A 25,680-nucleotide genomic window follows, 5' to 3' on the forward strand; every position below is an offset into this window, starting at 1 on the left:
CGCCTTGTATTTCCTTTTGAATGCTTAAACTGATGGCATTAACGTTGTTGTTTTTGGCTCCTAATATAGCAAATGCACTGAGCCACTGATGATTTTTATAATTCTGCTCAATATTTGGGAAACCTTTGTGAATAAATTCTTCTGTGGTTGGTGTGATATATTGTGTGCATTCATCGGTTGCCATTTTCTCATTCTCAATGTCCAACAATTGTTTTCTGAAGCATTCAGCAGATGCATCATGTTGTATTTGTAAATTCATATTGGTTTCAAAGCCAGTTTCTGTACATGTTTCTATAAGAATGATCATTTGAGATGTGCATTAAGTTCATCAGCAGGTGCCAAACATAATATAACTAGGAAAGTTGGTTGAAAATTGCCAGACAATAAAATGAGTGTGCTGTCAAAAAGCTGTTCATCACCTGTTAAATCATTTAGAGTTTGTTGAAGTACTTCCAATGCTTTTTTGTGTGCCATAGTGTATTCATCCCATATAATGAGTTGACATGATTGGAGTACTTTAGCCATTCCAGAATTTCATTTGATATTGCATGTTGATGTTTCAGTGATTTGCATATTTAATGACAATTTCAGTACTGAATGTGCTGTTCAACCACCGTCTAAAAGAGTTGCCACAACTCTGAATGATGTGATTGCTAGTGCAATATATTTTTGTGACTGTACAGTTGCCAAAATAAGTGATATAAGAAAACTTTTGCCTGTGCTTCCGGGCGCATTTAGGAAATACCATCTGCTGCTCTGGCTTCTAATTGCATGCTTAATTCTGTCATATACTATATGTTGTTCTGAAACCAATCTGGGGAGATTCATTTGAACAAATGTCCCAATTCATCAACATCAAAGTGTGTTTCTCATTGCAAAGATCGTTTGGAGATAGATCGATTTGGTGCAGCCATTCATAATTGTATCAGTGCTTTGTTAGCGACTCCCAAACGTATGTTTTAAGTCAAAACTAATGCCTCATTAAATACAGTTGGTGTGGATTAAATATCTGGATTTTGATTCATTCTATCCAAATGATGTAGGATGTGTTCACACATTGGTTTGTATCTTTCCCAAAGATCATTTGGATTGTAAGGGAAGCATGTTGTCAATATGATTGCAAATGACATTCATATTTGCTGTGGTTGAGCAGTATTTGATTCATCAGTGAGTGAAGTGTCCTAGTATGCATCATTTTCAAGAAGATTTAATTCTTGGCAAACTTCTTGATAAGTGGAACATATTTGACCATTTACTATTCTCAGTTTTTGGAAGGATATTGTCCCATGTACATTGATTAATGGCAGTCACAAATAAAAGCATTCTGAATTGTTTGGGTGAACAGTCTACAGACGGCCTAATGCACCGGTCGAATATAAATTGGGATGTCCTGTAACTGCTTTACTTTGTTTGCAATGCTGAAATTTTTTCCTTGATGCCTTCCATGTATAGTATTTTGGCTTTTCAAAGTAAAGTAGCGTCTTTGCAAACATATCATCTGTACACAGTGAGGAAAATACAGTTGACATTGGTGGCAGCGGTGTCAATGCTCTTGCACATGCGTTTTCTGTTGTGAAGTACACCTACTGTACATTTCAAGGTGAACTGGCGAATGAACATTAGATGATGTTCATATATTGGAAATGAGAAAATGCTCCATACTCCTTCATTGCTAATAATATAGCAATGAAGGTTGATATTGGTAAATTTTATTAGTAGATTCAATTGCATTTCCTGTTCTTGAAACTGCCATATCGCTTCCTTTGTAGACATATTTTGCAAATGTACTTGATTAGTTTCACCAAATTGCAATACTCTATATTGATGTATACTTTGTTCGTTTTCAGGAATAATGTTTAATACAGTACAACTCAACAGTTATTGACTTCATCATTGTTTATCATTGACTTAACATCATTGTTTCACACTTTTAAAGTAATGGATTTGCCACCATTTTCAGTTGACCATTGACGATAGAGTGGATATCCATCATTGCAAGTGATAGTCTTGGCATGTAAGTCTCTTGGGTATCATTCCTTCCATTTACCATCAGACATGCATGGTGAATTGTTGTTGAGTATGCTACATAGACCATGAATCATGTTTTTGGTGACAACTTCAAATGAGCCTGGATTCTGCTGAGCTGATTTGATTGATTTGATCTGGTGTGGCTTTTTGATCAAGCAAATCAAAACGTGTGTGCTAGTCTTCTTTTTTGCCATTCAGTGTAATACTTCCAAAAGTATGTCTTTCCAAAATCATGATGCTTGACAATGAAATCCACTAAAGATTTCAATTTTTGTTTGAACACATGTGCAAAAATATCATGACGATCTGATGATGATTGTCCAGGTAATAAAAGTTCTTTTTTTTTCATCTCACACAAGATCACACATAAATGTAGTGAACAAATCTAGGTGGCCGTATCTATGAACATATGTCATTACATCTTGAGCATATTCATGCATGTGCTGTGGATTTCCTGTAAATGCGGCTGCTGGTGTGACAATTTTTCCCAGTTCATTAGGATTCATATTGCCATCATGAACAATTGCATCATGCAAATGAATTTATTCTTCAGAACACAACTAGGTTTGATTTAATTGAATGTAGAGAAGTCATTTCGTATCAATTTTTACATACATATCGACTAATTGTCAATATTTTAATATGTGATTTTCAGTGTTTTCACTGATTATCAATCAATATGATCAGTAATTCACGGCACTGATTTTCTTATTTATCTCCTCATGTGTTTGTAAATTTCTCAAATTGATGTTGAAATGATATCCAAAATATTATAATTTTTGCTACTGTATGACTATTCTTACATTTGAATTAAAAAGACACATCTTTTTAAAAGATTTTAATTTATTAATAAATGATTTAATATTCATTAATTAAAACTCAGAAACCTAGAGTTCAGAAGTTAAATGATCAAACAAATGCAAAATTAGCATTTTGGATTTAAGATTATTTAATGAAATCAGATAGACATTTTTAATCATATTAATATATAATACTTCTGTTATTTAAAAAGAGATTCATTATTAGTCAATAATAATTAAATAATTCAACTAAAAATCAAAGGTATGAGAAATTATTCTCATCACAAGAGTTGAAAAAGAGGCAATACTTGTAAGAATGACTTTTTTACTCTTTAGTGGAGTTATGCTTTCTAGAATAGTGACACTTTTCAGTAATGATATCAGTTTTTTATTTGGTTATGAGCTTTTTGTTTATGCTGTATTATAGTTGCCACTTCTATAAGTCAGATTGGCCAAATATGTGTTCAAAGTTCTTTGTGGTTCATCCATTTACTTTATTGAGAACCATGACTTGTTGATCCTTCAGTTATTTGGTGCTTTAATAAAAGAGGTTTAAACAGCCAGCTTACAAACACTTCTTTTATCAAGGTATGTTATCAAGGTGTGTAAGTTCTGTCTTCTTTTATCAAGGTGTAAGTTCTATCTTGAACCTTGAATGAGTGTGTTTCTCTGAGGATTAAAAGAAATGTGGTTCTTAATTAAGTGAGCTTTGTTTTCTTTATGAAAACCAGTTAACATGGTGTGGAAGTGCAACCTTAGCATTCTATCGTGTTCAAAGTGTTCCCATTGAGGTACACGCATTAGATTTGCAAGAAGTTTTCAGAAATGTTTCATGCAATGCTTTCTTGCATAATCATACATTATCACTCTATAAATAGAAAAGGAAGGGATATTGTAAACAGAATAAGAGGTAAAGAAAGCATTGGTTATGGCTGTAACCATGAAGTGAGAGATTGATTCAATAGACAAAATGAAATTCTTTTTCCTGGTTAAAAGCATGAAGTTTGAATTTGATCAGATTACTGGAAGAAACAATCTTCGATTTGCTTTGTTTGAACCTTGTAATATGCCAAATATGCCTAACTAAAAAGATCTAAGCTTAGAAAACTAAACTGAGAATTACCCGAACAGCACTGTGCTATTTACTTAAACAAAGAACTAAATTAGATGAGAGCTATTAAAAAATGCAAAAGTGTCAAGGAAGCACAAAAGTACTGGAACTCTTACAGATCTAGAAACTGTTTTTATAGGATGGTTTCAAGCAATAAGACTGAAACATGCTCCTATTCCCGGAGCTGTGCAGTTTGCTAAAATGCTATAAGAGAATGTTCTATGAAGTGATTGATGACTCACAAGATGGAGAAAAAAAAAGCATTCTTCTTAGAAAACTGCATTGCAAAAATTAAGGGGCAGATCATTGTATGGCTGATAGCCGAGTACAAGATGTTTTAGCTGGACAACTAAAGTAATGAAAGCTGCGCAAAAATTATTGTACAGGTCTTTTATATTTTATAAAGCTTTGTTAGAATAAACGTTAATGTTTAAAATGGAATAAAAAACTGGCTTTAAGAAACTGAAGGAGTGAGTTATTGTAATATTAGTAGAACAATCAAGAGGCCTTATTGAAACCTCAGCTTCAAAGGGCTTAATCTGAGTTATTCTGAAAACAGGAATTTATGGATGACAAGCAGTATTTCTACAGATTTTTCTTTGGAATAGAACAAACAATTGAAAAACGAAGAAATAAGTTGTTTGATTACTGTGCCGTACAGCCCTTTGATCTTGTACTAAAAAATATTGAGTTTGTGTCTATTCCTGCAAATACAATTTTCATCTCTTAGGTTTTATACCTTGGCATAATAAAAGCTTTGAAATGTCAGTACAGGAAAGGAGATGTTAAAAAAAAAAAATTACTTTTAAAGGGCAACTACTTCAAAGAAGATAATTAAATTGTTATCTTTGCTAGCATCTATGCATATTATGGCCAATGTATAGAATATGGCTTTATAAAATATGGCTTTTATTTAGAAAGGCCTCAGATGAGATGCAAGCTATAGCCAATATTTCAGACATCAGTGAGGGAATTTATGAAGATTCATTTTTAGAATACATTACAACTGAGATAACATTGAGACAATATGTGAAAACTAACTACAGTATTATAGAAAAATTTAAAAGAGCTTTAGAAACTAAAACTGGCAGTGATAGTAATATGGCAGAAAATGAAGACATACAAATTTCAGTCAAACCTAGAAAAGCTGTGCAAAATTTAAGAACTCTTGAATTGAAAAGTGGGGATCAGAGAAAGCTATCAGCAGTTTTACAGACTTGAGAATGCAACTCAAAAACTGTTGAATGAACAATACGGAACAAACACAAATAATTCGGTTTTTTTTATAAAAGTTTAAAATTTCATGAATTATATAATTATAAAATTTTTTTATAAAATATTGAAAAATAAATCTCATATTGCATCCCCTCTAAAAAACTTTTAAGTACCAAAAATTTTTTTCATTAATTGAAATCTTTTATTCTCATTATATTATTATTTTTTTATTGTAATAATTTTAGTTTGCTAAATAGTCATTAAAAATTTTGATTATAAAAGTAGCTTTGAAAATTATTTATAAAAAATAGTTGTAGTTACGGAATTGTATGGATCTCATATGTTTCAGACGTGGAAGATATAATTCCAGAAATAGAAGATCAATTTGTATCATCTCTATCTCCTGTGGTAAGATTTACTCAAAATTATCTACAATTATGCCTCCAAATGGATTTTTGGTGGATAATTATACATAATTGTTATAAATAGAAAACATGTATTGTGATTAGTTATGTCTAAATTCAGAATGTGCTTGGTTATTCTATGCATGCTGAAAAGTGCATAAATGTTGGTTAGATAAGTAGATTTTAGAAATATGCCTCTGAAATTTAGTTAGTGAAAGTATCTTCAACTGGATTTCGCCAAACTCGTGAAGAAATATGTATGATTTAAGAGTATGCATATATTGTTTTAGCTTTAGTATTTCCAATTAAGTCCTTAACCCTTTCTAAATGGGCATTCCATATATACATTCCCTACAAATGCACACATGTCTATGAATGTCTCTCACAGCCGGCCGTTCCCCCCTGCATCGCTGGAAAATGACCTGGATGGGAATGTGTATGTGTATAGTCTTAGGATCCTGACCTTCAGTTTGATCAGATTCTACTTAACTTTACAGATTTGTTAACGTGTCAGCTGTTGCACAGGAGGAGGGAAAGTGTAACGCAAAAGAACAAACAGAACTTGACTTTTTAACTTCATTCATGCTATAAACATTTAGGTTCCGATATCCCTTTGAATCCTTTTTTTTTTAATTCTTTTATTTATTTATTTTGCTACTAAGTATGGTCATTTTGTGGGGGTTCTGTTATGCTTTGCATTGCTTTTATTGCTTATATTTCACATACTTTCCTTTTTATTTCTGAAAGCCTTGACTTCAGTTTATTATGGCAAGCAAATGTTGTTTATCAGAAGAAAGATATACACCTATCCCTCGATTTACATGAAAGATAGGTTCCGCACAAAACTGTGTAAATCGAAATCTTGGATTTTTGTATGTAAAACAAAAAACATACTAAATGTGCATAATTTAGTTATTTATTTACATGAAACAAAAGTAAGACATCTTAAAAGTTATCCTTCCTTCATAGAATAACAAATATGTATAGGTAATAGTGTAGATACATAAGAATTTTTTTTTTAAGAAAGAGAGATGAAAAATGAGCAACCACCTTCACCAGGAATCGAAACCCGGACTTCTGGAAAATGCGCCCAATGTGCAGACCATCACACCAAAAAGGCGTTAGAAATACCTTATATATATATACTCCCCCTTTTAAAGTGCGACTGGGGTTTGAGGGGGGGACCCAATCGCCAAATCCCGGGTGAGGAGAATCATCATCCACAACCCTTTTAGTTCGGGTGCCGCTATTAGAGATATTAGGGGTTTTTTTAAGAGAGATGACAAATGAGCAACCGCCTTCGCCGGGAATTGAACCGCGGGCCTCTGGAATATGCACCCAGCTTGTAGACTACCACACCCCGAAGGCATGCCAAGAAAGCGGGAGAAATATGTTATAATAGAAGTGCATATTTAATTTATTTTACATTAGGAAAATATAAGATCAATAAAAAAATTACTATCACTTTAATCACTGTCATCACTTTTTTGAATTATTAGTCTTTTCTTCTTGATAGGTGTGATGTCACTTTCATCATTTGAGTGTTCTTAATAAAATTCTGCTTCAATGGTTGATGAATTAGGGAAGATCTCAAATCAACAAAACTCTGTAGTTAACAACACTCCATAATTAACAATTGCTTATGCTTTTTTCCTAAATATTTGTAAATCTCCTCATATTGATTTAAGCTTTTACTAAGCTCCCGTTGGAATTGGAAAGCTCATTCAACATTTGTGTAGTATTGCAAAAAATGATTACCTAATTTTTCTTCCCAATTTATGTCCTAAGCTGATGACTCTTGCTGTGAGCGCAACTGGTTTAGATTGCTCTTTATCAGAATCATTGTCTTCATCATGTTTATATGTTTCATGAATCATGTTAACTAACTCATTTTCATTTCGTTCTTCATCAACCATTATTTCTTCAATATCTGCCTAAGCTAAATCCTCAAAACCTTCTTGTCCTATAGTTTGGGCCAATTTTGTGATCTGAGAATATTCATGCTGTAATCTATCATTCTCATCTTTAGCAGCATCTGGCCATTTTGCTTTTCAGCATGCATTAAGCATTGATTGTTTAATCTGAGTAATTGATAGTCCGACATGATTAACACAATTTAAGATTCTAAAGTTCTTCCAAGTATCCATAAGAGATTCATCATTCTCCATTTGTTCTAAAATATACCTGAAGGTTTGTTTGGTATACGGTGCCTTACTTGATCTAATGGTTGTAATAAGGAAGTTGTATTCTTTGGTAAAAAGACAACTTCTATATTTTTGTGTTGTAAATCTTGAGGATGACAGGTCCATTATCATTTAATAGAAGAGCCTTAAAAGGCAATCCCTTTGTACTTAAATAATGTTTGACATCCATGTTATAAAGCCATTCATTGAAAGCTATGGCCGTGACCCACGCTTTCTTATTAGCCATCCAATGAACTGGATGGCTATTTATGTTTATTCCTTTAAATGAGCATGGTGTTTCTGATTTGTTAATAACCAACGGTTTTATTATATAATTGCCTGAAGCGTTGTAACGGAATGAATTGTTATAAGACTTTTCGCTTCCTTATGACCACTAGCTGATTTGCAAGCTTTAGCTGAATATGTTCTTTCAGGCATGTTTTTCCAGAATTACCTAGACTCGTCAGCATTGAAGATCTGATCAGAAGTGTAGGAGTTGGCGGCAATGATTTCAGCAAATTTTTCTGGATATTGTTGTGCTGCATCCGAATTAGTAGATGCACTTTCTCCTTTCAATCTTAGATTATATAAAGCATATCTTTGTTTAAATCTCTCAAATCAACCATGACTGGATAGGTATAGTGGTAAATGATCCAATTAGTTGACATGGATGAGAGTGATGATTCATTTTCTAAAGAGTTAGGGAGCAATATTTCTAGTGATTCTGATGCAGACATTTTATCAGAGATTGAGCTCGAGTGCCTGCCTTCCACTTCGCATGAAACATTTTGTTACTTCTTTTTGTAAATAGCCTTTCTTGTATTTTTAAAAATTAATGTTTTTTAGTATATTTTGTCAATTAAACCTTTGAAATGGTTTGAATAACGTTTCCGAAAATTATTTCTTATTAAGTAAGCAGAATTTTTTTAAATATATTTTCAGTAAAGGAAAAAGATTATTAAATGTTAATTTTAACATACATGATAGCATAAGTAATAATCTAAAATTCTACCAAAAATTATGACTTTAGGACATACTTTTTGTTGTGATTTTTTACTTCCTTATATTTAGTAAAGGAAGTATTGTAATCACGAAAATTTTTGGGTATCTCGTTTCAAATAAAATATCCATTTTGACTGCTATCGAATACAATTTAACAATGTTTTTACGTGACATTTGTATGTAAGAAGAGAATAAAGGACTCTTTTCCAAAACAGGGTGCAAAAAGTATTTAAAATGAATTCAGAAGAGATATTGTAATGTCTGTACATATGCACCTTGCATAACTCAAAAACGTGTAGTCTCAGAATGTTGAAATTTTGTATATAGGACTGCTATAACGTGCACTTTTTCTTTTGGTTGCAATTGGTCACACCAAAAGTATATATATATATATATATATATATACTCAGCACCATGAGCTCTTTATTTTTATTCTTATGTGTTGGTAAATTGTGCATTTTTTGCTTTAAAAATGATTGAATTATGTTGTTCTTATCTTTCGGTTAACATTTTTATGCCTTTAGTTAATTTGCATGCAATAGTTGTAGAATTATCAAAAATTTAAAAGTTGTTCAAGTGCGGCTAAGCCTAATTTTTTTATCACAGCTGCCATATTTGTTTATATTTGAAACTTATTAAAATAGTGAGTTAAGTGAGCTTCTACACCTTCAGTATCCTTTTTACTGAGTAAGACCAAAAGTAAACTTTCAGTTTTGCGCACTGAAAAATCTGCTTTCTTGTTTGCTGTCTGAATTGCTTGTTTTTACTTAAAAAATTTAATTTTAATTGTAAAAATATTTTAAATTGTTTTAAATGTATTTTGTGTTTTATATTTTTCTATATTTTTCAATTTTTGATAAAAATATTTTGAGGTTTTATGTATATTTGTCTTGTTGTGAAGTGAGAACTGAGTTAATTGATGGAGAACTGTATCTGTAATGAAATTGGACGAAATAAGTTTAAATTAAATGCAGCAAAAAATGCATATAATTTAATATTCTGTGCAAGAAAGTCATGTAGTGTACACATAAGATTTTTTCCTAAAGTTAGGCTTAGGGACACAAGCCCTGTCCCACGGAACATTCCTTTTGATTCCGATCTGTTCCTAGGGACTTCTGAAACAAAGGTACACCATCTTGAAACAGTTAAAAAATAAGTAGGAGATTTCAATGGAGTTTTTTCACAGAAAACTTTGAGATAAGTATTCCTGAGTTTACCACACACATACGAAGGTTACTCTGAAATTTTTTAGGTACACATAGATTTTTAAAGTTATGCTTGCGAAATTTTAGGAGTGTTCAAAGAGTCTCTTCCAGGATCAGTGAACTTCTGTAGGCGAATTTTTCAAAGATTAACTGCTACTACCCAATGAAATGAAGCTTGACTTTCTAAACAATAGTCCTGTAGGACGTTTTTGGAGAGTTCAGATTACCAATATTGTTAACGAGTGATAATGAACCACAGTTCACTTCACACGAGTTTAAGATATTTCTACAGAGTAACAGAATCAAGCACAGAACCACAACACTATTTAAGCCATCTAGTAATGGGCTGGCTTGAATGGTATGTGTTTACAGTAAAACAATCTTTAAGGACCATGCAAAATTATCCAGAAAGAGAGAAAAAACTCAGTACATTTTTAATGCAATATAGAAAAGCTTCAAATTTAACTACTTTACAGAGTCCTGCATTCCTAATGCTGAAGAGAGAAATTCAAACAAGAATAGATTTATTGAGACCAGATCTCAAAAGAAAGATGAAAGACAGAGTTCGAAAAGGAACCCACAAGGTTGCAGATCAAGGATTTAGTGTCAGCATTTGCGAAGGTGACAGACGATAGAGATTTGGAACCATCCAATCCAAGCTTCATTACACTATAAATGTAGATGGTCAGCTACGGCAGCAGCATGTAGACCAGATGTGTGATGGAGGAAAAATAATTGATAAGGGTTGCACACGTCTACCTCCAAGCTCTCATGATTTTCAAGGAGCCTGATTAGAGTGAAGTTCCAGAACCATCCAAAGATAGATGAGACTGTGTCGTCTTCTGAGCGAAAAATTTTACCAGAAGTTCCATCCACTGGAGCCACAACCTTTGCTTCGGTCCAGTAGAATTTGATGTCCCACAGATAGATTGCACTTGTGATAAGAGGGGAGTATTGTGGTATATCAAGAACTTAATTGTAATCAAAATTAGAACTGACGTGTGCCAAGCATTGAGCAGTGTGCTAAGTGATTGTGGATGTAGACAGACTGTAATGCTGGTCGTTGGACTTGTATGTGTGTATTTGTAAGGTTTTATGTACAGTGTGGTGTGTCTTGTATATAATAAAATATCTGTGGATAAATACAATGTCTTGTGCTATACAGTCAAAATTCGTTAATTCGGACATCCATAATCCGGACCTCAAAGCTACAAACTTCTGCGCATGCGTCGCATAGGCGTTTACGCATGCGCGTAAGACCTTCGCGCTTGTGAATATGCATGTGCGCATGCGCATAATACGTTTACGAATGCGCATTTAATGTATAACGGACGGTATAAGCTAAGCTAAAATTATCTAATTCAGTTAATGTTGCAGATTGCATTGTTCCTTAATCTTCGAATTGGATCCGGCTTATTATTTTTTTTAGACTGTTAGAGCAATTTTTATAAAAGTAAGCTTGAACTTTCGATTATGTCAAATAGAATTTCCGATATATATTTACTAATATGTAAAGGATCTACAAAGCGAAAGTACGTTTCGAAGTCCATTAAACAAAAAGTGGAATAGCTGCAAAAAATGGATAAAGGCATATCCTTTGTTTTTCTAACCATTCCGAAATCTGTTTATCAATCTCACGCTGCTCTGTGGTGGCGGGGGGGGGGGCGCCACGGCACGCAATGAATTGGAAGTTAACCTGTCAGCACTATCCTTATTTTCAGGGCAGATGTTTGTATTTTATTTGGCTTATAATTCCTTACTAAATGTAGTATTTCATCTTGATGTACTCTGTCTTTGATATGATTTAAATCAAATTCCTCGTCATTATAATTCACTTCCGATAGTGAAGAAAGTGACACAGAGGTTATTGAAAACGAAAAAATTTCGATTGACAAATTAGTCGGTATTCTCGACACAGCAATTATAGAAATTATTTCTGTTTATAGAATTAAAGAGAAAGTATTATCACATAAAATGAAGCAACTTAAACAACTTACATTGAAAGAAATGTTTAATAAAGTAAACAAATAAATATTAAGCTTTTTTTTTTGTAAATTTTGATACCGTTTAGATTATAATTGTTCTTTATTTCATAAATTACGGTTTCATATTTTTAATTTTATAATTTCTGCATGCCATCTTACCAGATTTAAACTGATGATCTATAATCCGGAAAAATCGATAATCCGGAATCGCCGAAGTCCCGATGAGTCCGGATTAACGACTTTTGACTGTAATACCCACTAAAGACGTAGCATATAGCCTCGTCATTCTCATCTTCGGAAAGAAAATAATGTTCGTGTAAGTTCTTTTTTAGATTAAAAAATAGCCAAACCACACATAGCTAGATCAGGTAAATAAGATGGATGTTGTTTTTGTTCTAGAAACTCAACTGTCAGTCTTGCTGAATGATAAGATGCATTGTCACAGTAGAGCATGAATCATCTAATATCGACTTGAAGAATTTTTGGACGACACTTAGTGGTGTACCAGTTAGTTGTGGCTGTTTTCTGTCCTTCTAGCTTCATGGCTTTGATCAGTCCTCCACTTCTGAAGAAAATGGAACACATTGCTTTTTTCATGGGACATTGACTTTTCACCATTGTGGACATGGGATTATTTTCAAAGACCCATACTTTACTTTCTTGATGTGTTGGAATGTCAAAAAGTACATTTCAGCATCTGTTACGATTTTAGAAATAATGTGATGATTGCCATCTTTAAATAATTTAAGAGTTTCTTTTCTGATTCTGTTGCTTTCCTCTTTTGAATGCTCACTTAAATTTTGGGGAACCCAAACTAGTTGTTTTATATGCAGTTCTTCATGAATAATTTTATGTATGGCTGCAGATCCAATGTTAAGTTCCTTCTTTATCACTTGGTAAGTGCAGAGATTATCATCGATTAACATTTTCCATGTGGCAGACACATCATCTGGGATTACCTGCTGACAATGGCCTTTCTGTGTGTTCTTCTTCCCGAAAAGAGTTGCGACCTCTGTTGAAGTTCTTTAAACCATCTGAATACATGTGCATAAGATGGACTTTCATTTTCAGATGCTAATTATAGACATTGAATGCATTCTTCTTAATTTAATCCCACTTTAAAATCATAGAAAATATTCTCTCATCAACTCCATTTTTCTTTCTACCTAAAATTTATTAAGTGCTAAACAATTTGCAACTGACCAATAAAAAATTGTCTGCTAAGCTAAAATAATTCATATTTTCAAATCTTACCCTGCCACTTATAGTCTGTGTGTATGTAAAAAATTTCAGAGTGACCTTCGTATATATGCATAAAAAGGGTTCCTTAATTTTACTAAAATAAAAGAGTATAATGAGAGTAATCTTTAAATTAAAATGTAGTTGAAAACATAACATAGCCTTCAACAGAAGTGTAAAATTCACGAGTGCAATATAATTTTACAAATCACGTTTTCCTTTTTCTTATTTTTTTTACTGCTGATGTTATGGTATTAATCTGTTAGCCATCAAGTGATTGATTTATTTACGCATACTTATCTCCCAATATTAGTAAGATCAAAAATCACCATCTTAATAATCCTGTTAAAACATTATGGAAAGCAGTCTGAAATGACAAATTATACGTTAGTTAACTGGAATTTTTATACATATGAATCTAAAATCTGTGCTGCAAATGTTAGATGGATTTAAGGAAGCGAGCCCAAATAATTTCGTAATCATGTATTATGCAACGTACTGCTTTTTTTTTTTTTTTTTTTGTTAGTTATCTTTGAAATGCAGCACTAAATTTGGTTGTTGTTTTAATCATTTCTTTTTACTGCCATTTTCTTACTTGTTTGAATTTTAAAACAGCATTTTAATGGCACCATCTAAGCAATAACTAGCTAACTAAAAGCAGTAGATCATGTACTACATGATTACCACAAATTTAATAATCAGATTGAATAAAAGCTTATTTTATGAAAAGCTAAGCAATAAGTGTTCTTTTGAAGCATTGAATATTTATTATAGCTTGCCAGAGACTAATAAGCGCTTTCTTTTTCAAATTAATTATTCAAATGAGTCATCTGTAATATATTCAGATGTTTGAAAATCTGCTCGACCAACTTAGAAACAGGTAGATTTGAGTCCCTCAGAATCAGTCCTAAATACAGATTCATAGTTCACTATATTAAAATCATGGTATGGAGCTTCTTCTCCCATTCACAAAAATTATCTCAATTAATTCTTAGTTTGTTGGTGTAATCCTAGAGGCTATTAGCAGTAGCTTCATAGACCATTATCTCCTTAAGAAATAAAATTTAAGAAAACTGCATCATTGTGTTTTATAGAAATTTCTGGCTTAATTTATACATCATATGCCACTTTTCCTGTATGAAAATCTCAAATAAGATTCAACATGGCTATTTACAAGTAGCCATGGTACTCATATATGCCAACTGGAAAAGCCCTTATGTCCAATATTAGTTTTGATTTCTGTAATGCATTATGAAATTGGAAGATATTTCTTGTTTTTTAAGTTATACTGTGTTTTCATACAGGAATTATTTTACATATGTAAAAAAATACTTTCAATCATATCTAATGTTGATTTTTAAGGACTATCATGGGTGAAGTTTCACCTAAAATACGTTTTTTACAATAGTGTTGAAAATGTTCATGATTAGTAAACATATTATTTGTTTAATTAGTGCTATACTGTTATCTATAAAAACGTTTGTCTGTATTTTTCGTTATGTGCATAGCAAACAAAAGTTTCAATGTAATTTCTTGCAGTATCCTTGATTTTAAAGTTGAAAGATATGCTACTGTACATCGGCCTGCGCAGCTGAGGTTATCAAGAAATACATTACCTACCATAAATTTTTTTTTGCATTTTATGTAAAGTTTCTGATATTTAAGAACACATTAAAAAGCTTTTTTGATATTTTAGGTTCAGGAGTTTCATAAGAAGCTGGCAGAAAATTATTCTGAAGGTGATATAGTTTATTTATTAAAGCTAAGCAATAATGCATGCTGTAATATTTATTATACAAAAAATGTGACAATAATGATGTAGCTGTGACTTGAACAAAATTTTTTACAGATTATCCAATTATTCTTTTTCTAATAATAAATACAAAAGTAATAAATTTTACTTAATTTTGAAAAAATGTGTGTGTAATAACAGCTTTAAAAACATGTATATTTTAAATGATTTCATTAAACAATAATTTTGTGTAACTTATTGATCTCCAAGTTTTGTGTCTTGTAAAAAAAGGGGGGATATGTTTCTTTTTTAAACATAACAGAGTGTTTATAGCTGCATAATATGTTAGTTTCGAACTGAACTGGGACCACAACTAATCCATGAGCTGAAAGACTGACTGTAACGTGAACAAATCAACCCATAAAGCAAATGTATAATCAGATAGGCACATGGAGTATTTTTGTAAGTTTGAATATAATCTATCAGATTATGGAAATCTCCCAAAAATCAAGGCCCCAATTTCAATTTTATTAGATTTAACTCATACTCACTCCAACTTTGGCTAGAATATATATATTTTATATAGGCTCTGGTTAGAATATATACCATGCATACACAGATGCTTCCTGACCTTATAAATGAGTTACATTCAGAATGACCTTTCAAGCCACAAATTTGTTTGTGAAATGGTATTAGGTTTGTTAGGCATATCTGTTAGCCATGCTCGAGAGATAAGAGCTAAAAATAGTACCAAATGAAAAATTTAAATACTAAGACAAGTAAGTAGTATGTTTTTAAATTTTATATACAGTACATTATAAAAAATAAATCACTATTTTTCTATTCAGTACCTACTTTGGATAGTCATCTTTGAAGCATGTGTGGATGATGTGAAGCTAAGGCTAGTAAATCTTTACATAGGTGGGGTGAGTCAGTGTCTGACTTGCCCTCTGAAGAGTCATCGACAGGTAAAGAAGTTATTTCTGGGAAGGAAGCTGTATGAGTGATTTAAAGAGTTACTATGTGAAATGAGCCACCAATACTGATTACTGAAGTGACTTTCTTAAGAAAATAAGTGTCTAAACTTGTCTGAACTGCTTTTTTTTTTTCTTTTGCATAAATAAAATGAAAGCACTGTGTGGCATTGTACACTTTTTGCTTTTTGACATTTGGCATATTTTTTGATTCTGAACAAATTTCTGTCTTTGAGAATAGTTTTCTTTGTACTTGTGAAAGTTCTTAAAGCAGATAACCTGTATATGAAATAATTTGAATACTAAAGAAATGACATGAAAAAGTAATTGCAATCATTGTCAATTTTAATATTTCTGTATTCTCATTGAGAAACAAGTTTTCTGCCAAAGTGGCACAGTAGATGGCTGTTCTCGAATGATTGCTTTGGTACACTATAGAATTTTGAAAGTACATTTGAAGTAACATATATTAGCAAGTTGGTTAGGTTAGGTTATTTAATTACGGCAAAGCATCGAGAGCTATCTGCCTAAGGGGAGGGATGCCTTCGTGGAGGACTTTCAAAGGGAAACTGGCTCGTATACACGTTACACATGTGGAAAACCATGAAAACACCCATGCAGCCTGCCCGTTCACGGGACTCGAACTTCGGAACGAATTACCAGTGTTCAGCGACTTTACCGCTCGGCCGCTTATTAGCAAGTTGGCAGCAGTGAAACAAGACAGAGAATGCAATGTGTCTAAGATGAATCTGTGTTCAGAGTGATTTATTTTTGCTTTAGCCTTATTTTGATTGACTAATTAATAATGTTCTAAAATTATTTTTGGCTGGAGTGTTATATAACTGCTTCATTAACAGTGTACAAAAATTGTATGACCATAATTAATTTTGAAATGGTGCAGTTTAGATAGGTTTATTTTAAACAGTTACTATTTTTAGGACAGAAAGGGAAAACAGCCAAATTAAAATAAAAGTTTATAACTTTATGGCATTAAAGGATTTTGCTGTGTACTAACACATTATCAAAATTGACTTATTGTAAACTGATTTTATGTCAGTGTTCATTGGTACAGTATTCTATAATGAAATCTCTTGTTGCTTGTGAAAAAAATTTTTAAGTTGGTGTTTCCCTCAGTGGCTGACTTATTCTGAGTATGGGTATGACAATTTTTAAGTAGTCTAGTCATTCAGGGGATTATTATTATTCTTGGTGAGATGGGTGCCATGATCCTGGAGTCCCAGTCATCTAGCCTTTTTTCTTTTCGCCTTCCTCTTGGCTATTATTTTTCCCTCTTGTGGTTTTTCCTCATTTGAGATAGGGGCTTATAAGATTTTATTACAGCTCTTGTCTCTAACTTCAAGTACTAAGTAAACTGCCCATATATTTGCTGTGCATGAAAACACATGTCATTGGAAAGGAGGTTCTTGGTGTTAAGGGGCAAAGTACTATCCCCAACATGCTGCTTTGGCCTCTGCTTCAGCTAAACGGAAGGCACTTTGTTGTCCTAATGTGTATCATTTGGTTGGTCTGTCTTCGGCAGCTTGGGGATAAGCTTTCGGGAGTACTTGCTTTCAGGAAAGCTGACTATGGGGCTTCAGTTTGCATATAGGTTTGGCTAGCCATAAGACAAGATTCTGTGTTTTTTATTAAGTCCATGGTGGTTGAGGCGGTTAGACCTGAATCATTTCTTTCAAACATAGCCTCTTCAAATGTAACATTTTATCAAAAATCTGATTCTAATGAAAGCAATCCAAGCACTGCAACTCCTGATAAATCTACTGTTAACCCTCTGACTCGCTCAGGTTTTCACTTAGAAAGCAAAAAAATTCCCAAAACTACTACAAGAAAAAATTATTTTCTTAATTTTAATGTCAAAATGCCCCTGATAATTTATATGTGGTCTGTCAAAGAATGTTTAAGTTGTATACCTTAATTGTCATATAAGATTTTATATTCTGAACCCTAAACATTGCTTCCAGTGCCAGCATCTTGGCCATTCTGAGAAGTCTTCAATGCCAGACCAACAGGCACACTTGCTATCTGAGGATTTAAAGTTTTCTTCGTGTTTAAATAAACTAAAGCTTGGCAGTCTGTAATTACCATAAATCGGATTCCAATTAAAAATTGTCGAAGTCGTGTCAAAGTCCAAACTCTAGCCATTAATTCTAATTTGCTTGAATGATAATTCTTTTCTGTTTCTGTTGTTCCTTTACTTACACAATAAACTAAATGCCATTTTTTATCTTCACCTTTTTGCAACAGCATTCCTGCCAGCCATTTGTTGCGCGCGTCTGTGTGCACTTCAGTCTCTGCTTCCTGATTATATAACACTAGTATTGGTTCATTAGTTAAATGATCCTTAAAAGTATTGAATGCTTCTTGCTGATCTTCGTTCCAACGAAATGTTTCATCCTTCCTCGTCAGTCTCGTTAGCGGCTCAGCTTTCTCTGAATATTTCGGTACAAACCTTCTAAAGAAACTTGTAAGACCTAAAAATTGTTTAACTTCATGTTCATCGGTTGGTTTAGGAATGTTTAATATGGCTCGTACTTTTCTTGGTCCAGGTTGCATACCATTTGATTTTATTAGAAATCCCAAATACTCAACTTAATCTTTTCCAAATTCGCATTTTGTCAGTTTCAATGTCAGCATTGCTTCTCTCAATCTATCAAACACTTTCCTAAGTTTTTCCATCATTTCTTCCCAAGATTTAGCCGGAATTAATATGTCGTTCAAATAGCACAATACTTTATTAAGCAGTGGACCTAAAACTTGACTCATAAGTCTCTGAAATTCTGCAGGAGCATTAGTTAACCCAAAGATCAAATGTTCAAATTGACCAGTATCATCTGGAGTGATGAAAGCTGTTTTCAGTTTCGCTTCTTCAGTTAAAGGAATCTGCAAATATCCATGAGCTAAGTCCAATGTAGTGAAAACTTTACACTCACTAAGACATTCAAGAAGATCATCTATCCTAGGGAGTGGAAATTTATCTTTAACAGTTTGCAAATTCAACTTTCTATAATCTATCACTAATCGTAATTCACCTTTTTTTTCCCTTACGAGTAAAATTGGACTAGCATACGGAGATCTTGTTTCAGTAACAATTCCATATTGCTTCCATTCATTTATTATCTTCATTATAGAAGCACGCTCTTCGGCATTGGTTTTATACGACTTCATGCAAATAGGCTTACTCCCTTCAATTTCTTTAATATCCATTTTTGTTAAGTTTGTACACCCTAATTCCTCCATATTTAATGCAAAACAATCTCGATACTCATTTATCAAATGTAAAACTTCATATTTTCTCTCTTGCATATTATTGTTATTAACTTTAATTTCTTCTAAAGTAATCGGTCTCTTAAACTTCATAATTTCATTTATTATCAGTATTTCCTTTTGACTTGAATTTTCAGTTTTCTGATCTGAACTTGGTTCAACTAATTCTGCCACTTCCGCTCTACCGATACATTGATTCTCTTTCAAAATTAGTTTTTGATCACTGTAGTTAGTGACTGGTATCACAGTTTCTCCCTGTATTACTTCCAATAATGAGCCCAACTCATCTTCCGATCCACTTATTAAAACATAACCGTTATTTATTTCATCAGTTTTAACTTTCCCGAAATTAACCATATTACTTTCGATTTGAGTTTCTTGGGAAGCCTGCAGTTTAATTCGCGGAGTGTTGCTATTATTTTGCAACTGTGAAAATGGGCAATCATTAGCATAGCATATGTGCAAGGTATTACCTAGCTTGGCGTATGCAATATGTAGTAAATCAATCTATGTTCGACCAACTAATAAGTCGCATGGTTGCGTTTAATCTCCTACAATTAGAACTGTAATGTCCTTTCCTTCCACATTATCAGTCTCTAAGTTAACAGTTACTTTTCCCAATGTTCTAGCGGCTGGATTACTCTGGTTCCCAAAGCCAAACAATTCCTGCACATCAGGTTTTATAATAAGATTCAGTCTCTTAGCCACAGACTGTTTCAATAAACATGAACTAGAACCCGTATCTATGATTGCAGTAATTTCTTCTCCATTATTGATGCGAGCATACTTTAAATATACAGCTGGTGAAACACCTGATTCTGGTCCACGAATAAATTATTTTTAACATTTGTCAAGTCTGGATTCTTAGACTTGACACTTTTTAAATGTATGACCCTTTTCATTACATTTCCTGTAAATAATTTCTTTTTTAGGTTGAGAACAATCCGTCGCTATATGTCCATAATCGTTACAATTGAAGCATTTCGGCTCACCCTTTTCATTGCAGATGCCAGAATTATATTCCCTTTTCCTTTCATCTGTTTTATAAAATCTCTCAGATTGTATTTATTATCAAAACTGTTTTTAAAACCCACTTTGAAATTACCATCTGTTTGCATAGAATCGTTAATATTTCTGTGTCTTGAATACTGATTATAGGATCCTTCATAAAATATAGAACTAAATTTGGGCTTAGAATTATGCCTAAAAGTTTTATTTTCTACTTGAAGTACTTTTATCCCTACCCGAATATTTTCATATTCATCTAGTTTTTCAGGCAACTCTTCAGGATTAATGAATTTAGACCAATCATCAATGAAATGGTCTCGGATGGCAGCAGGAACCTTTTTCTTTAATTGATCCGTAATAATAATTTGTTTTAAAGAGTCAAAATCTGTTACATTTAATCCAGCAAGCCACTCTTCAAAATCATTTTTTAATTCAAACGTGAAGGCCTTCCACGTATTACGCAACGTTTTAATATGATCAACGAACTTGTGCCGAAACTGTTCAGGGCTTAACTTAAATTTTCTCAGTAGCAGTTGTTTAACGTGCCTGTGGTCATTAGCTTTTTCTTCCGATTCACGGGAAATTAATTGAGTTATTTCATAAGGCAATAGACCCAACAGCTGAGAAACTCAGTTTTGTTCTTCTAACCCAATACGTCATGCCTGTCTCTCAAATAAAACTAAATAAAAACTTATATCACCTTCATTCAAATCATACTTATGCATTAATTTACTCATATCACAAATATTACTTGTACTAACATTAGAAGGAACAGAATCATTTACATTACTACTTCTGATTTCCGCTTCTATTTTCAATTTTTCAAGTTCAAATGTTCTTTGCTTATCTTTTTCTTTTTCTAAAATTTCTAACTTTTCCCTGTCTAAACGATCATTTATGATTCTATCTAGCATTTGTTTAGTAAAGTCTTCGTTATAATTCTTACTATTCAAAATCATATCTCTTAAGCCTACAATTTTAATACCAGAAGGGATATCTACATCAAGTTCCAAAGCAAGTTCTTTTAAGTCACATTTCTTGCCAAATAAGCCATCTTAGACTTCAATTTTCAAATAATAATACAATAATTATTCTTAAGTTCTTTCTGTTTAATGCTTAGACATAACATAAACAGTTTATAAATTTACGTGCCTTTCTACTTTCAGTTTTGGCGAGCTTCCGCATTCAGCTTAGGCTTAATGTACATTAAGGCAATATGTTGTTAAACCCTAGATAATAATTCTAGTTTAAATCCCATTTCTGAAATGTTAGCAATTAATTAGTTCCTTTATTAAAAACACATTCCTTCAAACATTATCGTTCAAACATTAATTGTTAGATACTTGCTTTATTCAGAAACATTACTGTCAATATTACTGCTCAAAAACATTACAGTTCAAATCATTACCGTTCTAAAACAAACTGTTGTTGCCAATCGGGAAAATACGTTTTAAATAAAATTAATACATTGTGTTTACAAGTCATTGGAAAGGAGGATGTGCAGTTAAAATAAGAAAGAGACGGGTCACTCAATACAGAAAAAAGAAATAATAGTTCATTGCAAACATAAAAATAGCTCTCAAGAAACTGCTAGCAAAATTCATAATCAGAGTAATAGTTCTATAAAGGGTATGATGTCAGATTCTTTTGACTCTGATGACATGAAAATTGAAGATGTGTTAGACATTCTGAAAAAACTCCTATGAAAAATAAAAGAATAACATCAGAAAAATAAACATCAAGCATAATGGCCACCTTCACATCGTGGGACTGCTATGGATTCCACCACAATCTCATTAAAATCAAGGCAATGATTGATGTTCAGCCTATGTGCTTTGCACTGCAGGAAATGCTGCTGAAACGAGAACGGCATGCAAAGCTTCAGAGATATATTTTGGCCAAGAAAGACAATCTGGTAGGTGAGCTAGCTAAGGGAATGTGGGTCTCGTTGCCTCACTCGATTATCCATCAAATAGTCTTGATTTGACAACTCCCTCCAAGCTGTCACCGTACAAACAAATTTTCACATTTTGGTTACCACTCTTTCTGGTTATTTGCCACCAGTGATCACATCAATCAACAAGATTTGACTGACGTAATTGAGCGGCTGCAAGAACCCTTTATAATAATAGGAGACGTAATTGGTCACAGTCCACTCTGGATGAGTAAGGACACATATCTTCTAGTTATACAAATTGAGCAAATGATTGAAGATCATTACATTTATGTCTCAGTAATGAACAGGATACCTACATCCTGAGCCTACGCAAACTTTTTATGTTATTGATCTTGCCATCTGTTCACCATCTATTTTACCTTTTTATACATTTAGTGTTAGATATGATCCTTCCAACAGCAATCATTTTCCCATTTTAATATCTCTCAAACAAGAGGGAGTAGATCCTATGTCATGAACTACTAATTTTATACTTGATAAGGCAGACTGGGAATGCTTCTCATCTCTCGCAGAGCTGACAGAAGGAATATTGAAAGATGTGCCCATCGAAAATGCAATGAAAGGCATTAATAATATTATTTTTCAGACAGCTAGACTCTCAATTCCTGTGACATCAACAAGGTACCATAGTATTCAAAACCGTAGTGGAATAGTGAATGCCAGGAGACATAACAGAGAAAAAGCTTAAGGAATCTATCTCACTTTATCTACCTCACTTATAGCCTTCAAAAATGCTAAAGCATATGCTAGAAACATCAAAGGCATCAAAGCCAAAGGGATTCAGGAATCTTCTATGTGTCATCAGTAACATCCTCTACAACAAGTAAAAGAGTTTAGGAAAGAGTTAAAAAAACATGCAGACCTTATAAAGACTTCTCACTTTTCTTTCCTAGAAAAAGATGGCTGGATGATTAGCACCACAGAAGAAATTGCGAACTCTCTTGATGCGAGAACTCTCTTGATTTGCAACTGTTGTTTCATCCAGCAGGAATTGCCCACCAACATTTCTTTCTGAAAAGCGTCGCTCAAAGAATATTCCCATTACATTTGATTCTTCCAATTCAGAGCTATATAATGGTGAGTTTTCCATGACCCATATTACAGACACATAGGTCTCCCCTAGGTCCAGATGGCATCAGTTATGAAATGCTTAAGCATCTTTCCTGTAAGTCATTAACAGCCTTTCTGTCTCTTTATAACTGAGTGTAGAAGAAGCATATTTTTCTTAGTGCAAGGAAGAAGTCTTGTAAGCTTTTCAAAAATGGTGAAACGCCACCTAGTTTATTACTTAGGAAAAAATAACATAATTTTGCAAAGGAAGATTGACCATCAATAACATGCTTCATTTGGAAACTTCTGTTCTCCCAGCCTTTGTGAAAAAAAAAAAAAAATCATCCAGTTTCTGTGTTTTTGCTGTTAAAAGGGCATACAATAAGGAGTGGATATATGGTGTAATCTTCATGCTACTGGTTTACACGGTAGCCTGCCTAATTTAATAGAGAATTTTTTTTTAAGGCTGGGACTTTTCAAATTGCCTCTGTGGTATCAGATAGCTTTTATCAAGAAGAATGTGTGCTTCAAGGCAGTGTTCTTTGTGTTGACCTTTTTATCTTAGATATAAATTATGTTCTAAGAGAACTCTGTCCAACTGTTTCTGGGTCATTGATGACTTCCAGATTGCTTCTTAAGGTACAGACATGAGAAACGTTGAGATGCAACAGGATTCAGAAAGGGTCAGACAGGCATGGATTTATATTTTCAGAGAAGACACTTTGCATTTGTAAGAAAGCATAACCTTCATTCTGAGCCTTAACTTCACCTAGAAGTGTCACTGATTCCAGTTGTGTCCAAACTGAAGTTTCTAGGAATAGTGTTCGACAAAAAGTTAACCTTCCTTTCACATGTTCGTTATTTGGAAAAGAAGTGTTTTAAAACATTAAACTTTAAAATTAAATTTAAAAGTCTTTTCGAAAACTTCTGGGGATGTGGAACTTTGCTCACTGCTCTGATTTTCAGAGCACTAGTTCGCTGTAGACTGGATTATGGCTTAGTTGTTCGTGGACCAGCAATGCCTTCTGGTGTACAGAAACCGGATCCTTTTTATCATCAGGCTGTACAGATTTGTTCTGGAGCTTTCAGGAAATCCCCTGTACAGAGTCTACATGTGTACTGCTATGAACTGTCGCTCCAGTTCAGATATAAGCAGATGTCTTTCTCTCATTATTTCAATATATTTTCATAGCCTGACCACATTAGTTGTCTCCTGGTGTTTCATGACTAATACAAAACATTGTTTCAATGCGACTTCTTTGTGTGCCTCCATTCCTCAAAACAGTTCAGTTGTTAACAAAAAATACTGCATATTCGGTATAAATACCCAGAAATTGAACATCTACAAATTCTGCTTAGGAAGGATATGCATTAATTTAGAAGTCAAACAACAAAAATCAGCGCTATATTTAAAAAATTTCACAGGACTAGTTTCGATGGTTTTACCGAACCATCATTCTCAGGTGCAAAAGCGCAAATGAACGAGATAAGATATGATGATTAGATATTTTGTTGTTTGACTTGTAAATTAACATTTGTTCGGCATGTTGTTATTGTATCTTAAGGATATGCATATTCAGCTTCTGGATATTTTTCTCAGTTTTGATAAGAGAAATACTAGCAACATTGCATATAAACAACTTTTTGCTGAGCACAGACATTAATATAGTAATTACATGCCTATACAGATAAATCTAAATCTGATAGATATGTTAGATCCTCAGCTAGAAATCATATGAAGGGCAAACGATTACATGATGAATGCTCTGCACCCACTTTGGCTGCTATTTATTATGCACTTTCATATATAAGCTATTCCAGAGAAAGTCTGTAGTTTATACTGTCTCATATAGTGTGCTAAAATCATTAGAAAAAAATTCCCTTAGTCATGGATTTTATGAAATTAAATCTCAATTTAAAGCTTCATTGATACAAAATTCTTTATTGTTGAGTTTCTAGAAATATGGGGAAATAAAGGGCAAAAATCTGGTGGATATTACAGCAAAGTCTACTATGGATCTATCCAGTGATCTAGTCCCTTTGAACAACGATCATTAAAGTTAAGATTTTTAGTAAATCTCATTGGTACTTTGTCACTCTGTCAGCACTCTGCACTCTGTAAGCACTCTGCCATGGTCAATTGAATAATAAATTAAGGAATGTAAAACTGGTAATAGAGTATTGGGAGGCAAATAGGAATTGGAAGAAGGAGGTGGTGTTAATTTGTTAAAGAATCAGCTATTTCTGAATCACTCATTGTTACCTTCTAAAAGCAGAAAGTGAGCCAGTGTGTCCTAATTGTAATAGTATTCTGTCTGTGCATAATTTTTTTATCAGTGTTCTTACTTTAACAGATTGTGTTTGAAGCATATTAATGAGTGTGACTTCCTCTTTCATTGCTTAATCAGTAAAGAGGTTAATATTTTTTTTTTTTTCAGTACCTGAAAGAGTTGGGTCTTTATCATTTAATTTCATTTAATTTTCAAATTATGCATATGTTAACTA

General features: G+C 33.0%; 1 protein-coding gene across 9 annotated transcripts in view; it reads left to right on the forward strand.

Moving 5' to 3' along the window:
* The window catches only part of LOC118193729 (uncharacterized), a 209,490-nt gene that overhangs the window by 39,300 nt on the left and 144,510 nt on the right, over positions 1–25,680 (forward strand). For all 9 annotated transcript variants that reach the window (XM_085818509.1, XM_085818513.1, XM_035364855.2 and 6 more), the window contains 2 exons: positions 5,504–5,562; positions 14,869–14,911. In XM_085818509.1, coding sequence (XP_085674635.1) covers positions 5,504–5,562; positions 14,869–14,911 — 102 coding nt within the window. The remainder of the gene's footprint in view (positions 1–5,503; positions 5,563–14,868; positions 14,912–25,680) is intronic.

The sequence above is a fragment of the Stegodyphus dumicola genome, chromosome 6, assembly GCF_044657685.1.
Source record: "Stegodyphus dumicola isolate Sdum_Otavi_A_Nest chromosome 6, ASM4465768v1".
NCBI lineage: Eukaryota > Metazoa > Arthropoda > Arachnida > Araneae > Eresidae > Stegodyphus > Stegodyphus dumicola.